At 36.2% G+C, this 18,774-nt stretch overlaps 1 protein-coding gene and 1 long non-coding RNA gene across 2 annotated transcripts; one reads left to right on the top strand and one right to left on the bottom strand.

Annotated features, from left to right (window-relative positions):
- Positions 1-610: 610 nt before the first annotated feature.
- Positions 611-3,039, bottom strand: LOC149989721 (uncharacterized). Its single transcript, XR_016499107.1, has 2 exons — positions 1,194-3,039; positions 611-965 (listed from the first exon to the last, which is right to left on the bottom strand). It is a non-coding gene; the product is annotated as an uncharacterized LOC149989721 (long non-coding RNA).
- Positions 3,040-16,063: 13,024 nt separating this feature from the next.
- On the top strand, positions 16,064-18,421 carry LOC112277535 (uncharacterized). The gene is made up of 5 exons (XM_090245478.1): positions 16,064-16,400; positions 16,538-16,678; positions 16,877-17,137; positions 17,388-17,742; positions 17,848-18,421. The coding sequence occupies exons 4-5, from the start codon at positions 17,407-17,409 to the stop codon at positions 17,914-17,916; spliced, it is 405 nt and encodes a 134-aa protein (XP_090101604.1). The 5' UTR covers positions 16,064-16,400; positions 16,538-16,678; positions 16,877-17,137; positions 17,388-17,406; the 3' UTR covers positions 17,917-18,421.
- The last annotated feature ends 353 nt before the right edge of the window (positions 18,422-18,774 follow it).

Here is an 18,774-nt window from a genome sequence, read left to right as displayed (position 1 = left end):
AAATTTAATTTAAAACAAAATTTATTAAACAATCAACTTAAACAATAGTAATTTTTCTTTTATAAAATATTAAAGATTTTTAAAATTTTAATAATCAACTTAATTTTAATACATTCTTAACTGATTTCATCAAAACTCTGGAAATACAATCCAATATATCAACAAAATAGATATGTTTGTAACATAAGATGAAGAAGTGGCAACATTAATATAAACCATAACTAAATCTAATATAACGCTTAAATATATATGCTTTCAGATACAAGAAGAGCTAGCAAGGTTTAAATTAAAAAAAACTAGAAAAACCATAAAATATTCAAAATGAATTTTCCTTCTTTATAGACTATATTTGTAAAGCTCTAAGTACAAACAACTTAAATATAAATTTATATATATTTTTAAACATAAGTTAAAATATAAATTTTATATTATATTTTGTTAATGTATGCTATATCTTAAGACTCATGCAAATTTGATAATTTTTAGGTAGAATTCCAAAATAAAATTATCAAGGTAGAATTTTTTTCAGTATTTAAAGATTATCTTGTCCTTGAGAATTACTATAAATTAAATATAGTAAATTTAATGCATGTATTTTCGTAACAAAATATTAATTCTCATTTTACTTTATTATTTTTGTAAAATTCGAGGTCATACTTTGATGATGATATTTCTGTAAAATTCGAGCCTGTAAATGAGCCTAGAGCCATGCCAACACTATACAGAAACAACATCCAGTCACAGAACCCATGTACTGGTACAAAGCTCCTTCATGTTCACAATGGGATTGAAGATTGAAACGTGGTGGGAAACATCCACACGTCCACTACCCATCCCGCCACTGTGATCTCACTGCCCATCGTTGGTTCCATCCATTGCCACCCAATACTTCTTGACCACAGTCGTGAAGGCTTAAAGCTGTCCTGATATATATTCAAAAAGTTCCATGTCCTTGGATGGGACGCCTGCTCGTTTTTTCCCCACCCATCAGCTCATTCCCCTCTTCAGCGATACCGTTTGTCAACATCTGAGCTCTTACTTCCGAGGCTTTCCAGATAGAGCACGTGCGACTGATTTATCTAAATGATTTTGTTTTCTGTGTTTAGGATAGAAGGGCTAAATATTGTTTTTATATTATGTGTGGTGAATCCGACAAAACGACATGCCCAAGAACTAGACTGTTGTTGACTCACCAGCGGCACAGCAGATGGAGCAGTCCGCAGAGTCGCCCTCTGGCTTTCTCCTCTCTGACCCGACAAGTTGGCACCGTGCTTAGCATGGATGGAAGAACGGTTTCAGCTTTCAGATATCGTCCACGACGTCACTGAGTACAACGCGGTTGTGTCGCGCCTGCAACCTAGGACTGGCACCACAAGTCCGAGGATCAGTTCTTAGGCCGCCTACCATCGTCTCGGGTACGCTGATTCTTCGTCGATGTGAACATGAGGAACCAAAAGATGTCGAAGGTCTTGGTTCATTTGTGATGCTTCGGAGGTCCCAAGCTGATCCATGCCTTCTTGGGTAGCTTATTGTCCAACCTCTTCCTTACTGTTACCAAGCAATCATTCTAAGCAGTCCAAGTCCATTGAGGACATTGTTGCTCAATTCGCCTTCACGATCTTCAGTGGTGTCCGGCATCACCCCTGGCCCAACGCATTGATGAGTTCTCCTGTAGGGTTGTTGCCCTCAACGCTCACCTGACTAGCTCTGTCTGCGCCTGGCGTTGCAGTAGGAGCCATTCTTAACGTACCTCTGCTCTTGAAAATGTCCGTTACAGTAGCCCCGATACCTCTAGGTCATCCGACAGTGCTTGTTGATATCGTGGCCACTGTAAGTAGCAACAATGAAATTGCACAAGCCCCTACATCTTCTCTTGAGAGAACTCCAATGACAACTGCTTGTGGCGATAGATTGTAATACCTCGTGCTTGGCTTGCTTGTTGATCACCAATCAGAACACCAAGTATCGCCTCTTCCTTAACACCAGCTTCAACTTCTATGTTCCAGCAGTTTTGGCTTGCCCGTTTTGGGTTACGCTTGAGAGCCTTCCCACAGCCAAGGTGAGGATATACGATGACCTCCAAAGAGGCATTGCATGCTTTGAACACACGCATTGTCCAAGACAGGGACCCGGTTCCACATGTTGGTGAATCCACCCATTTCCTCACAGGTTGCAACATCTTCTCCACGTGAGAATAAGGCCACGCCGTCAATCGAATTCCTGCTCGGAGACGCTTCAGCTTTGGCGCGGCGGTGGGGTGGACTCGGCTACCGGCTTCCGATCCCACGGCGGCTGGCAGCCCCTCGGGTTGTTCTCGACAAACCCTTTTCCTTTAATTAAAGTTCTTTAAAGTTACGTTCAGCAACTATTGTTGAAGACATAATGTGAAACTATGTTGAGGCTTGATTGAACTTGGATGATTATAATATTTTTTCCAACATTAATGATTAATTTATTTTTCTTTATTTGAGGCTAATCAAATTATCTGAATTGTGGTGTTATGTATGCATGTATGTATTCGATTATTTAATATGGTGATTTGAAAGAGCTCCATTATTGCTTAGGAGTAGAATTTGTAAGAGATTGTGGTAACAAGACCATTACAATGAGTCAAAATAAGCATATTAAAGAAGTACTGAAATGATTCAATATGAAAGAGTGGAAGTCCATTCAAACACCTTTGGAGGCCAATTTGAAGTTGATAAAGCTCACAGATGAAGAATATATAGAAGTTGGAGGTGAGATGCAAAATATTTCATATAAAGCAGCAGTAGTTTCATTTATGTATGCAATTGTGGCTACAAAAGTGGATCTTGCGATTTAGTATGAATGTTGTAAGCCAACAAATGTCTAAGACAAGACCTTTGGATCAAACAACAATGTCATGATGTAAAATAATTAATATATGAAAAAAATAAATATATATTATAGAAGATCTTACTTCAAATATTATAACAAATTATCTTAGAAAATAAACAATAGTCCAAAAGAAAGTAAAACTAAAAGTGCAAATACCACCTTTTTGTAAAGTAGGCTTCTATTTACTTTGTAAGGCCATAAATAAGGAAAAACAAAGTAGATTAAAATAAAAGATATAATCATATATAAGAAGAAGTAAAGAGTTGATTTCAGTAAAAATTAACTCAAAAGGGTAAAATTTGATACTCGGAGATGACCAATTATCAACTTGGATTGAAATCAGACCCCAAGGCATAAAACCAAGCACCTACGGCAATTCCATAGTTCTTTTGTAAATCCAAGAGTCGAATTTGAGAGCAAACTTAATAAAGTTTTTTTTTGAGAGTTGATTTTGAGTGATTTGAGTAAGTCATGACTTTGTGAAAGCTTTGCAAGTGTCACGGACACAGAATACAGACTTGATATGTACCAAGAAGTTCAAGAAGAACTCCCAAGAACTAGATTAATCAGATGAATACAAGAACAACACCAGAGAGGTGAGCTAGAGCTCCAAGAGATGTGTTGTCGAGACTGAAGAACTCTTCAGCCTCGATTCCAATATATACTCCTATTTAAGAAGCTTCTCAAGCAACTTCTACCAACTAGGAAGCTTCTAAAAGGTTCCATAGACTTGCTTCTAGAAGGTTCTAGAAACTTATCTCTAGAAGGTTCTAAAGACTATGTCCCTAACATCTTCTATCAACTCAAAAGCTTCTTGAAGATTCCAGAGACTTGCTTCTAGAAGGTTCTAGAAGCTTGTCTCCAGAAGGTTCTAGAAACTTGTCTCTAGAAGGTTCTAAGGACTATGTCCCTAACATCACCCCCTCCTTTAGCTTCGAGGTCTGTGAGAAGCAATTTTGTTGTCAATCAGTACCAATGCAAGAAAATGAAGATATGTCGCATAACGTCTGCTATGAACTCCAACTATTGTTCACAAGGTAAGTGGTTCATCGACCCTTGAAGCCAACGGTAGTGGTCCACTCCTTCAACTTCTGACCAAGCATGAACTTCCGTGTCTTCATTGTGAAATTGTCCTGCAAATATGCCTTCTGGCTGACCATCGTAAGTAGGCTCGGACTCAAATACAATCACCAGTGATCGATTACTTGGTATCCTCCGTTGTCGTCATGGTGCAGGTGGTTCTTCATCTCGGGGTCGCCTTCATGAGTTAGTTGGTTGAGATAATTTGACTGGCATAGTATCTATCTCTTGGTTATCTATATCAAAAGACCAAACTATGGCTGCTGAAAAAATTCTATTTTATTTTGGAGAAAATAACTACATCAACTACGAATTTTGGTGGTGCTCTACCCCTTTCTTATATTCTTGGATGAGCAAGCTTCAGAAAGAAGCTATCGTTGAATCGGCTTAGGTTTATGAGGATGTTGTTGATGAAACTCCTGTACCTTTTGCGGCGCATTGGCGAGATTTTCAGCTGGCTCCCACGTTCGCTCATTAATGTCATAGCCACACCAATGAACAAGATACTCCAACTTGTCCCACCTTCGTCGTGAATTCAGTATCTTTTCAACCTCGTATTCCTCGTGGTTCTCGATCTCAATACTAGGTGGCGGACATTGCACTCTTCCAGGAAAAGACGACTCTCGATAAGGCTCCAACAGAGAAACATGAAAGACTGGATGTACCTTCATAGAAGCCGGTAATTCCAGACGGTACGCCAGTAGATTGATTTGCTTCTGGATGATAAATGGTCCCAATCTTCGATAGTCCAATTTATCACATGGTCGCTTGATCTTAATATACCGTCGAAGAAGCCATGCTTTATCTCCAATTTTGAAAGTAGGTGCTTGATTCCGAAATCTATCTGCAGACACCTTGTAGGATTCTTGAGTAGATTGTAATTGAAGCTTCAACGTATTTTGAAGCTCTGATAGTTGTTTCGCAAATCCTTCAACTGCTGGATTGTTATTTGTTGATGGACTCAATAAATCAAGCTTCGGATGATACCCATAGTTGGAAAAGAATGGTGTGTATTGAGTCGATGCATGGAGGGTGTTGTTATATGCAAACTCAGCTAGCGACAGATATGTGGTCCAATCGTCTTGCTGATAGTTGATGCTGCATCGTAAGTATTGTTCTAAGACTTGGTTCACACGTTCCATTTGACCGTCAGTTTGAGGATGAAAAGCCGAAGAAAGCTTGATATCCACCTTCAGTATCTCAAAGAGAGATCTCCAAAACTTTGATACGAACTGGGTTCCTCGATCTGATATGATATCATCTGGTAGTCCATAATAACGATACACATTATCGAGAAAGAGCCTTGCTGTGACTTCACTGGACGATGTCTTCTTGCAAGGGACAAAGTGCGCCATTTTTGTAAGCCGATCTACCATGACAAAGATGCTGTCAAATGAGTTCGATGATGGCAGGTCCGTGATGAAGTCCATGGAAATTGAAGACCATGGTCGACATGGAATCGACAATGGCTGTAGGAGTCCATAAGGGCGATGCCGAGGATTCTTGGATCTTGAACAGATGTCACATGAGAGGACAAAATCTTTCACATCCTTCCACATTTGGAGCCACCAAAAATCTCGAGAAATAAGCTCCAAGGTCTTGTTGAATCCAAAATGTCCTGCAGTTGGAAAATCGTGGCGAGTTTGAAGAACTCGGAGTCGTGCTCGTCCTTTTGGAATATATAACCGCTCCTCAAAGTATAAAAGATCTCCCTCCACCTTGAACTTGTCGTCATTGGCACGCTACTTAATATCAATGGCTACTGAATCTTCAATGGTCACGGCACGTACATCATTCAAGAAGTCAGCATCAATTGGCACAATAGTAGCACAAAGCTGAAATTGCTCTGGCTTCAACAATGTCGTACATTGTTGATCAAACGCTGCTTCTCCAGCCTTTGGTACAAGATATGATCTCCTCGATAAGGCATCAGATAGTCCTTGTTGCTTTCCAGGTCGATAAGTGATAACAAAATCAAACTTAGATAGCAACATACTCCACCGAGCTTGACGTTGATTTAGAACTCAAGCCGACATGAAATACTCCAAATTCTTGTGATCTGTGTATACGGTCACTGGATGTGCAGCTCCTTCAAGAAATTGATGCCATTCTTGGAAAGAATTCACTATAGCAAGAAGTTCCTTATCGTGGATCTCATAATTGATTTCAACAGCAGAGAACTTTCGAGAATAGAATGCAATCGGATGGAACTTTTTGTCTTCTCCCATTTGTGAAAGTACAGCTCCTAAAGCAAAATTCGAAGCATCAGTTTCTAAATAAAAGGCCTTTGTAAAGTCTGGATGTACCAAGATTGGAGCCGTAGTAAATGCGGTCTTCAAGTCTTGAAATGCCTTCTCTGCTAGAGGTTCCCATTCCAACTTATCCTTGCATGTCAACCGAGTGAGAGGAGCAGCAACTTGAGAGTAATTCTTGATAAAGATCCAATAGAAGTTAGCAAAACCAAGAAAGCATTGTACGTCTCTAACCGTCTTTGGAACCTCCCAAGACACGATTGCTTCCACCTTCTTGGGGTCCATCTTCAAGCCTTCCGTAGTCGCAACAAACCTCAAAAACTCCATTTCTATTTAGTGAAATAAACACTTCTCCAATTTGGCATATAGTCCTCGTTCGCGTAGTTTCTCCAAGACTAAACGAACGTGTTTTTCATGCTCTTCCTCATTTTTGGAGAATATCAAAATATCATCCAAATAGATGACAAAAAAATCATCAAGGTGCTCTCGGAAAATGTCATTCATCATATGTTGAAAGACCGCTGGAGCATTGGTAAGACCAAAGGGCATGACATTATACTCAAAATGGCCATACCTTGTACGGAACGCTGTCTTCCACTCATCTCCTTCCTTGATTCGTACGAGGTTGTAAGCTCCCCTTAGATCAATTTTTGTAAAGATCCTTGCACGTCCAAGTTGTTCTAAGAGACCAGAAATCAAGGGTAACGGATAACGATTCTTCTTTGTTACCTTGTTGAGGCCTCGATAGTCCACGCACATCCGCAATGAGCCATCTTTCTTCTTTACAAATAAGATGGGTGCTCCAGCTGACGATTTTGAATGACGACTGAAGTTCTTGGCTAGATTTTTGTCGATGTACTTCCGCAATTCCGCCAACTCCATCTAGATAGATTGTAGATTGGGCCAAAAGGCGGTTGTGCCCCTTCCTGTAAGTCTATGGCGCAATCATATGGTCTGTGTTCCGGTAGCATGTCGGCATTTTTCTTTTGAAACACGTCTTTAAAATCCTTATATTGCTGCGGTATACTTGCTGTCGAGATCCTCTCCCCGGTAGTTGGAGTCGCATAAATGACAAACGGTGTGCCTTCTTTGGACGATCTTATAAACGCTCTTGCTCCAATAAATAAGGATTTTTCTATTCGGGGTTTTCTACTAGGCTTGCTCTTGGGTGGTTTTGTGGGAAAGGTCATCTTCCGCAACTTCCAATCTATGGATGGGTTATGCTTTTCCAACCAGGAAAGATCAAGAATAACAAGATTTGATGGGGTTCTAATAATATTAAAAATAATATGACTACTATGGCCCTTAAACGTCACTTCTATAGGTTCTGATTCATAGGTGACACTACCAGATAATAAAGGTCGTCCATCTATGACCTCAATGTGAACAGGTTTGGATTTTTGTACTAAAGGGATCTTATGATGCTTCGCAAATTCTTCGTCTAAGAAACAAGCAGATGCTCCTGAATCTAATAATGCTAAGGTTCTCATTTTCTGAGGGCCAATAAGCAAAGGGATTGTAAAACAAAGGGCAGGTTGAGCGAAAAGAAAGGAACCTGATTGTTGTTGCAATATTTCACTGTCCAGCCGCACGATTCCTATTGTGACTGGGCATCCTCGTTTTCTTGAATAAATATGCCCCTAGTCTTGATAATACGTTGATTTTGTTTCTTGGGGCAGTTTCCAACTTTGTGGCCTTCTTCACCGCAATACAATCATAGACCTTCTTTCATACGCCGTTTTTTTTCTTCTAGAGTAAGAGATTTGACACGTACCGCATCAATTTGCATGTCTTCTACCTGTGAATGTGAATTCACGTAACTTGCCGACATAGTTGGGATGTGGCGAACCGTATGTTGTCTTGAACGTTGGTCTTGGCGACATTGGAATAGGCGGTTATTGCACTTCACAGCTTGGCTAATAGCTTCGTTGAGCGTTTGCGGATCAGGAAGAGTTAACAACAAATCCTTCACATCGTCCCTTAAATCCCAATAGAATTGACTCATCAACGCTTCTTCGTCCCAATTGATGTCGCATGCTAATTGCCTGAAGTCCGATGCATAGATTGATGTAGAACGCATCCCTTGTCGTAGTGACCGGATCTTTGTTGTAGCCCATCGAACCTTGTCATGTTCACCAAATGTTTCCGCAAATGCCTCCAAAAAGGTTTCAAAGTTGTTTAGTATGGACGATCGTTTCTCAAACAAAGGAGCAAACTATGATAGAGCTTGTCTTGTAAGTAAGGTTCCAACAAGCCCAACACGTGACTCCTCCGTTGGATAGCGTTCGGGTTATAAAACTGTTATCAACCTGATTTGGTTGACGAATCCTCGAAACTTGGAACGCGTACCATCGAACTTATCCGGAAGGCTAATTCGGGGCTCTTTATGTTGTAGAACCAGCGGTGCTTGTCGAACTTGAGGCAAAGTTGCTTCTCCAAGTGCAGAAGTTTGAGGCTGGTGCAACCTAGATTATGCCATCCCAGATGTTCCATCATTATGAAGCCTTGCCACGACTCCTTCAATCTCTGCAGTTCTTTGCGATAACGTAGCGAGGGCATTCATGATAGCATCTAACTTGGACTCTGAACTTTCCGTCATACTAATGTCTTGACCCCCGGCCATTCTAAGAGAAGGACAGAAATGACTCTACAAGAAGACAATATTGGTTTAGAGGAGGGTACTCCACAACCTCTAAAATGCCTTAAGAGCTTCAAGAAACGGGATAACCCACTCTCTCCAAGAAGAATAAGACTCCAATATTGTAACAAAAGAAATATCAGTTTAGAGGAGGGTAATCTGCAACCTCTAAAATGCTAGTACACTTCCAAGCTGTGGGATAATCTATACTCTAACAAAGAAGAACTAGCTCTGATATCTGAGTTGAGTGAAGTCTCGACAAACTGTCACGGACACAGAAATACAGACTTGAGATCTAACAAGAAGTTCAAGAAGAACTGGTAAGAACTAGATTAATCAGATGAATACAAGAATAACACCAGAGAGGTGAGCTAGAGCTCCAAGAGATGTGTTGTCCAGACTGAAGAACTCTTCAGCCTCGATTCCAATATATACTCCTATTTAGGAAGCTTCTCAAGCAACTTCTATTAACTAGGAAGCTTCTAGAAGGTTCGAGAGACTTGCTTCTAGAAGGTTCTAGAAACTTATCTCTAGAAGGTTCTAAGGACTATGTCCCTAACATCTTCTACCAACTAAGAAGCTTCTAGAAGGTTCCAGAGACTTGCTTCTAGAAGGTTCTAGAAACTTATCTCTAGAAGGTTCTAAAGACTATGTCCCTAACATCTTCTATCAACTCAGAAGCTTCTTGAAGATTCCAGAGACTTGCTTCTAGAAGGTTCTAGAAGCTTGTCTCTAGAAGGTTCTAAAAGCTTGTCTCTAAAAGGTTCTAGAAACTTGTCTTTAGAAGGTTCTTAGGACTATGTTCCTAGCAGCAAGCTCACAATTGTTTTGGATGATTCTAGAATTTATAAAATAATAAAGATATTATATTTTAGAAAATTTTGTGAATTTAGTAGCCGATCTATTATTCAAAGTTTTAGAACTTTTGTAAATAGTTCTTTGATGTGTATGCTATAAGTTTAAGCTTGATTAAATACTTAAATTGAATGTTTTTTAATTTCAAGTAGGTGGAGGTCTCAAAAATTGGACTTTAACAAGTAGTTAGTATTTCTAAGATCTTAAGCAATGTATTAATTGGATTGGAATGAAATTTATGTATAAAGATAATAGACTTGATTTACTATATATATATGAAATTTGAGAACAATTAAATGGTTTAAAAAGAAGATATTAATACTAGAAGTTCAACATTCAGATTGAAGTAGGAGGCCAGCCAATACTTGAGCAGATTTTAGGATTTTTCTTTCATTTGGTAAGTGCAATTACCTTCAAATTTTGTATGTTTGTTGCTAACTTAATTTTTGAAAAGTATGTAAGATAATAAGCAAGATCAATATTTTAATGAATAGATATTGAGGTTCTAAATTGTACTAGTCTTAAATTGAGTTGATTAGATTTTGCTTAGGATTTGGTTTAGGATTAAGGTTGCATTAGGATTTAGGATTTGGTTAAAGTTTTATTCGAATTTAGAATTGAATTAGGGTTTAGGATTTGAATTAGAATTTGCTTAGGATTTAGGATTTGCTTAGGATTTGATTCAGATTTGATTAGGATTTAAGATTGAATTAGGATTTAAGGTTTAATTTAGGATTTATTTAAAGTTTAGGATTTAGCATTTGTATAGGATTTAAAATTTAGAATTTTCTTGGAATTTAGGATTTAGAATTTGGCTTAGGATTTGATTTAAGTCCATCAGGATTTCAACTAAGATTAAATTAGGACTTAATTAAAATTTATTTAAGATATATTTATAATTATTCTATAATTTTTTAAAGATTTCTCAGAGATTCTTTTAACATTTATCATGGATTTATTTTGAATTCCTTTAAGATTTCTTATTATTTCTTTTATAATTTCTTTAAGATTTTTTTTGAATATGATTAAAGATTTTTTAGCATTATTAAGATTTAATCAGAGCTTATTTAATATTCTATTAGAATTAAGATTTTGTTGTTGCAATTTTCATTCTACTTTCCATAGTCAAGTACTCGGTGCATTCTTGAGCAAGACTTCATATAATACATCAATGATAAAGATGATATTGAAGTATTTAAAAGATAGAAAAGACTTCAAATTGTGCATTGGTGGTAAGAATATTGATTTGCAAAGTTATTGTGATGTTGATTGGGCTTGAGATGCAAATAATAGAAGATCTACAAAGATCTATGTGTTCTTTATTGGAGTGGGAGCTATTTCATAGAATTGCAAGAAACAACCTACTATTGCAAGATTAACCATTGATGATGAATATATGATAATAAGTTGTTATGCAATAAAAAGATGTTGAATAAGAAAATTCTTAAAAGATATTGAAATAGTACAATTGAAAGCAACTCCAATAATATGTCATAATCAGGATGTCTTCCATTTGCCAAAAATCTGAAGCACAATTCAAGAACCAAAGACATTGGTATTCAACATCATGTCATATAAAAAAAATTAAAGATGATATATTAAGTATGAAGTATTGTACTACAAAAGACATGCTTACTAATGAGCTTAGAAAAGAATTAGTAAAGAATAGACACTATAAGTTGATAAAGATATTAAGCTTGAAAGCTTTTTAAAAATTAGCAAAGTGGGATTGTTGAAGATTAAAAAGATCTTGCATAATTGCTACCACATAGAGTTAAACCATATTAAGTTGTTAATAGTCAAAAGATAACAAAGCATTAGAAACAAGTTACTATAGTAGTAGCTAAAATTCTAGATGGTGGCTAGATTAAGAAGAATCTAGGATTTAGTTGGATGTAGCAAAAAAAGATTAAAAACATTGTAGATAAAGTTCATCTATAATAGATGTAAACTTCAACTATAAGTAAAGATTGTTGGAAGTGAAAGTTATTTTACTTCATACTTTTGTTTGTGTGCAACCCTCTTAATGCTAAGTATTGTGGCTTCTAACTTCTCTTTCTTCATCAAATTCTTATTCTCCTATTAGATCTAGCTTTCTATAATTGTTCAAAAAATATTCTTATTATTTTTTACTTATGCATACAAATTAAATCCTCACTTCTAATGCTTCCACTATCCAAATGCAAGTATACTATATCAGTCAACTTTTTTCAAAGTGTCCAATTATTTATATTTTTTTAAGACTATGTTATTATAAAAAGAATTTGATTATTGATGCTTGAATTTGATTGAAGTACATTATGATTTCGAACATGTAAATAAAACAATAATCAAATAAAAATACCAAAGTATACCCCTTTGTATTAGCTTGCTTGATTTATATATCAAAGAGTTTGTTGAATTTGATCTTATTCAAAATTCTACTTACAATTATCCACCTTTTTTCACTATATCTATTCAAGATATTACAAGATATTTATTCTTTATGACATAAGAAATTGTGAAATAGCTTTTTTATGCATAGATTATGCTTCTTTCAAGGATATGAATTTCAAAGAAAAAAAAAATCCTTAATACACTCTTGTGTCGCTAAAAGGAACTAGAAAGTCATTCAAAGATGATATCATATTGAATTAGAATGGCTATTGCCAAAAACAAGAAGACTAGAAAGTCTTGAAACAAGACCAAGGACTAAAAAGGCATTGACAAGAGTGAAGAAGGTTTTACTCTTGCTTCTATATATACTCTTAATTAGGAGCTATATGGTGATATCATATAAGACCTCTAAAATGTAATGACTTTGCAAGACACGTATCTTAACTTGCAAGTCAAGTTTTCTATAATTGCACCACATAGTTAACTTGATCCATAAGCTACCAACATGTGGTTAACTTATTGAGCAAATTTCTAATCTATCAATCAACTACAAATATATGTAAAGTCAAAGCAACATCTATAAAGCTTCTAAGAAGCTTCCCTACAAGGTATTATAAAATTAACCTACTATTATGTATTTTTACATACTACTACCTAATTTTATAGGTATTTACTAGAATATCTATGTATATCCATGATATTATCCTTCTTTTTAGGGATGAGTTCAAAGAAGAGTAATCTTCATATGTTGAAGAAATCCAACATGCGACAAATTGTATTTGCTACATACTTTTATTTTTATTCTCTTTGAAGATGGTTGATAGATCCTCTCAGCCATCAATAGTCTCTCATACTAGGGCAAAAAAAACCACCTTCTTATTTGATCATTGTTGAAGCCATCATAACTTCTTTCAAATAAAACATTTGGAACACCATCAAAAGTTATAGTAAACGATTTTTTGTAAATGAAAGGATAATCTTCATATAATATTGGAATCAAGTAGTAGATAGTTGTATAATTATTTAACTTGATTGCCAATGGAATAATGTAATATTATTGTATAGTCCTTTTGGTACTTATATTTTAAAAATAATAATATATGAGGGATGAAAGAGATCTATGTTGTATTAAAAAAGTGGCTTTAAGTCTCTACAATAGACTTTTATGATATCCAATACAAGATTACAATATATGTAGAATATTAAAAAAAGAAACTTTTAGTACAAAAATAAAGATTAAAAAGTCTAAACATAGATTGATTTAAGTAGATACTTCTATAACAATGTAGTTTATAAATTTTCTTATTTTCCACTACAAAAGTATGTGCATTAGTAGACACATCATATAAATAGGATGCTACCATTAACAAGTGTACAAGACAATTTACCACCACTTTTGGTATGCCATACAAACATATATTGCATGAAAAACTTGCAACCAATGGTGTGCTACTACTAGTTTAATTCTATCGACAATGGTATCTTGATCCTCCTTTGCTATTGCTATTATTTTTTAATTATTTTATTTAGAAAAATGTTCCAACAATTGAAGCTTTTTTCAATCAATTGAGTGATATATAGCATATATTGGATCTTAATTAACAAGAGAAGACACAATTGATTTGAGTAGAATTGATATCCTAACCCAATTATGCTTTAAATGAGCAAAATTGCCAATGTTCTAAAGAACATCATCTTAATTTATTAAATTAAAATTTTGTATACAAAGATGTTCATCTTTTTTTAAAGTTGTAGAAGGATAATAGAGACAATGTAAGATATATAGCCACATAGGACATAATATCAAGATATATCTAAGTCAACATTGGTATTATAAGAAATGTGGTATGTATCAACTTTAATAGATTACATAAATGGAAAGAGGGTCTAGAGAGGAATAAATATATATTAAGAGGATGAAGAATGGAGAAGCGTATATTTATACAAGCCAAACATTGTTGTATTTGCACAATAAGCAAGAAATGATGAACATCAATATGCATGCTATAGTGACGACATTTATAATAATCATGTATCCACCTTGAGGTGTTGCATTCATAATATGGACGTATCGCTTTAGCAAAATTTAATAAATAAATAAATAAATATATATATATATATATATATATATATATACATATAGATATATATTTTTATGATTACTAAAATAAAATATATAAGGTAAACAACTTAAAGACATAATAAAATAAAAATTAATTCATAGATTTAAATTAAAAATACCATCAAAATAGTTTTAAATATTTTAAATATTAAAAAAATCATTATTAATCTAAGTTAATTATAGTTATAAAATAAATAAATAATTATCATGTTTTTTTTGAAAAACAAAAAATCATTTACTTGTTTTAAAAATCAGATTTAGATAGTTAATACAATTCTTTAGGATGTATGCAGCTTTTAATATTAATAATTTTCAGCAAAATACCTCAAATTGATATTTTAGCATATTCAATCCATGTTAACATCAGTTCATAAAATAATGTTTTAAAAAAAAACTTATTAAGAAATATATTATAATAGATTTGAGGTGCTAATACCAGTACAAAAATTGATATGTATCTCAACTATAGTATTGAAAATTAATTTATATAATTGTATCATGTGCAATATATTAGTTTGTGACTAGAATAATTTAACTTGTTTTATTAAATAAATACTAAAGTGATAATGCTATGACTTTAAGTTTTAAGCTTTAGTTTAATTTTTGTTTTTTCAAATTATCCATAAATGCAACTTAAACTATTATATACAAAATTGTTATCTTTTTTTAACATGTTTTTAATTATTTTTAAAATAAATAATTCCACAATTGAGTGGTTCAACAATATAATGAGTATAATATAAGATGATCAAATTAATACACAACCATAAATAAATAAATAAATAAATAAATAAATATTAAGGTAAATTTCATTTAAATTATTTTAAAAAATAAATAATAGCACTTTAATGCATGTTTTATCATTTTGAAAATTTTAAAATAAACATTGTAGATATAAATTTGATATGTTATTTTTTTAATATTTTTTTGTATAGAACTTATTAAAATCAATAATTATAATATAAAATCTGACATATTATTTAAAATATAACCATATTATACTTTAAAGTTTTATTAAATCTGCATAAAATTCACATCAACAAAGTGGTATAGATTTTCTTTTGAGCTTTATGACATTTGCATTACTTTTCTGTAAACTTTGTAGTTATTACCTTCACATTTATTTATTTTTGGATATAAAAATGGTCTAACTTGAGTTGGACAATTAAAAACTTTAGAAAATCAAAAATTACCTGCTGCATGTATTTACCGTTAAATGAAAAGACGTAAGAAATAAAGAAAACTACATCACATCTTAAAAGCAATTTTAAAGATTTAAATAGCTAAAACTTAATAGTTTAAAAAGTACAGTTTTTTTTTTTTGGGGGGGGGGGTTAGGGTCTATTCCATTACGTTTACCACCTTACGAGATATAACCAGTCTAAATTTTTTAGTTTTTAAGATGATTGTAATATTACTCAATCTCCTGTGAACAGAAAATCTTGCTGCGATCGATCGGCCAGGTTTAGGATATACAGAAGTCTATAACCCATACTCTCTCTTACAAAAACTCAAGTTACACACACAGGACAGAATTCTGCCCCGGACAACATGTCACCCCATAGAGAATCACCCACAAAAATGGAAGACATGTAAAGAAGCACTCAGCATGAAGAATCACTGCATGGAGGGAGAGAATCACCGCAAGCTCATAAATTTGTGGGGGAGTAGAAATCACGAGCCGCGCTGGATGGAGGTCAATCAAACTCAGCGCTCACCGAAGAAGTCCTTTCAGCGTCGCATCCCGGTCCGCATTGTTCGCCCCCAAGTCAATGCCCCCGGAATCCTCGTGGATCTGATAACCATGGCAACTGCCGGGATCCAGAATGGTGAAGCTGATAAGACTGGGAATGGGGAGGAGGAGGAAGAGGGAGAGATGAGGAAGCAGGTCGGCGTGAGAGAGCGCGGGTGGGTGGGTGTATTATAAGCGCGACTATACGACTAGATTGTTTTCAGGTGTTAAAAAGGGTTGGAACGGTGGTGGCTTTGGTTTCTGGAACCCAGTGCCACGCAGCACCTCTTGAGTGCCTGCAGACGTCGCCCAAAGTCGTAACGTGTTGGAATTAGCTCACGGCGAAGAGCCTTCGCAGGATCTTTTGCCTCATCTCCTGTCTGCCGTCCCCCCCAGGCCCACCTGCTTGATGGATGGCACCCCACACGAGCTGGACGATGTGGAGCTCCCAGTGGACGTTATGGAACCTGTCGATGGTCTATGAAGGTCAGATCTTCACAAGGGCCGTATGCAAAGCTGTGCATTAAAGTCCTGGACAATCGCTGTGATAAATCTAGTCTTACTGAAAGCGTGAGGTTAAACCTGATTCGAAGGTTCGTCTTAAGGGGTCTTGGATTTTGCAGATTGTGTGTTGAGATGGCCGGATTGGGTCTCACAGTATATTTTGTGGGCGAGCAACAGCAAGCAGCTCTGGAATTGCATGTTTCCATGATTATGGAGACAGTTGTGAGGCACGCTTGGCTTCAGAGGAGAGCGTTGAGCAGGTGACGATCTTCGTAGAGAAGATTCATTTTGATGAGTTTAGACTTGAGAGGTGCACAGTGGTTCCGCAGTGCAGTCCATGTGCTTCACATTTTCCGGCATAGTTGGGATACAACATTAGTTCTGCTCGCTTTATGTATTGTATCTGCCAGGTGTCGTCGAAATTTTCCACTTTTGATAAGTTAAAAGGATATTTGTAGGCTACGCAGCATGCTTGATCAGCTCATGTGAGCACTTCGAAGACGTAGCCCAGTGATTCAGAGAACCTTCTGTAGGCCTCCGGTGCAAAGTTGCAAGAGCGTAGAGCCTTTGAAACGGTCTAGAAAGCTCTTCAGAAGATGCCCATGTGGAGAACTCGATTGGATGAGCACCGGCAGCTATATAAATTAGGAGGTTTAGCAATTTCGAGTGTGAATTCATCCCAAGTGTGACGAAGAGGGACAAATCCTTGACCTTCACATGTAAGATAACTACACTATACTAATAGTAAGATGAGTATGGTTCTGTGAAGTTCTCTTGGAATCAATTGCTGCAGATATTGTTCCACAGCTGCCATCATTACTAATTCGTAGCACTTCCTTTTGTGATATCACAAAGTATCTCCTAGTTGCAGCTTCCTCAGGGTGTCAAATCTGACCCTTCCAACGGTCTATCCGAAGTGAATGAAGTTGTTGGAACTAGTTCTTAGATACTCATCTTTCTTTTTGTCAGTGAAGAGGTATCGAATGCAATGGAAGCTCAATTTGCATCGTTTGAGTGGAAATCTTTGTCGGTGGAAGGCAAGGCTCTGCAGGCCACCCATGCTCCGCCTCCTCTCATGAATCCATCGCCTCCCAAGTATTCGAGGACGAATTTCGCCCTGGTATCTGGACTAGCTATCCTCATCGTGATGGCTGTCGGTGCCATCCTCTGCTGCTGCTATCAATGGGAGGTGCAATTGAGGCTTCAATCGCGGGCTCGTAGTGTAAGACATTCGACGGAGCTTCTCGACGACATGCCATCATCGTCACCGTCGAATTCTTTTCAAGATTCTGTGGATTCTCGCAGCACCAATGATCCTCCAAGGGTAACTATTTTCCTGTTTTCCTGAAATTTTATAGCTGTTGTGATGATGTCGAAGCAATACAAGACTAGATGGGAAGATCTCAAGTCACTTTGAATCTGGCTGCAGGTTATATCTATGTCCGTGATAATGCCTGGAGACGACTTTCCTCGATTCGTCGCTTGGGTTGTCCCATGAAGATTTCCTGTTGCTTCCACTGTGACAGAAACCTTTAGATTCTCACATAGAATTTCGCTGTATGATGAAGCGAACACTGTCAAGAAACCAAATTGCATGGAAGACCTCATGCAGCTCCCGCTTGAGAGCGCACCTTCACAACTCAAACTCAATGAAGTTTTGCACAATGTCAGGGATGTTGGCGTGTCTGCGAGGTATAATTTTCCTACGAATATATCATTAGTTCAACTGAATCAGTTAATACAACTCTTCTTGAAAAACAAGAAAGTTTTGTTTTATTTTGACATTCTTTGTTTGAGATAAACATGTAATAAGTTTATCGCATCTTAAACCACACGTGGTTTTTGGAAGAGTAGCACCCCTTAGCTCCCAACCGGAGTATAACTCAATTCCGGGTTTTTGCCACTTCAAATCCGCAACTGTTGTCTATGTCCTACAGCTCAAGCTTGAGCTCTTTGTATATCCATTACTTAAGGGTTCAAAAAGACAAAACATTGTATGAAAATTCTTTGCGGTTCAGAACAAAGGGTCTCATTTCAATGTAGTTGACGAAGCAGTTGCAAGAGCAAACCTGAATCAGGCATTTCCACCTTGTGCATTGTGTAGATGGATAATCAGTCGGTTTGTGATAGAGTTGTGGAATTCCGAGCAGGAGCAGGCATGTTTTTATTTTTTATTTTAATTTTGTCATCTCCGGCCTTCCACCTGTGCTGAGATGACTTGAGTTTGAGGACTCTCCAGCGCGGTCGTGGTTGTGCGTCTATTTCGATACTAGTTTTCACTAGGCGAAAAGATATGGGACCCTGAAAGCTTACTCATTGGCCCTAACCAGCTTCAGGGCATGCTGAGGAGATTCTA

Source organism: Physcomitrium patens, chromosome 2 (genome assembly GCF_059467195.1).
Source record: "Physcomitrium patens ecotype Gransden chromosome 2, ASM5946719v1, whole genome shotgun sequence".
Classification (NCBI taxonomy): domain Eukaryota; kingdom Viridiplantae; phylum Streptophyta; class Bryopsida; order Funariales; family Funariaceae; genus Physcomitrium; species Physcomitrium patens.
This window is presented reverse-complemented; position numbering and strand designations above follow the sequence as displayed.

What these genes read in the sequence shown, in the direction of transcription:
- LOC112277535 (XM_090245478.1), top strand. Translation starts at nt 17,407, where the DNA reads ATGGAAGCTCAATTTGCATCGTTTGAGTGGAAATCTTTGTCGGTGGAA. An exon ending in GCACCAATGATCCTCCAAGG is followed by an intron (nt 17,743 to 17,847) that starts GTAACTATTTTC and finishes ATCTGGCTGCAG; the next exon opens with GTTATATCTATGTCCGTGAT.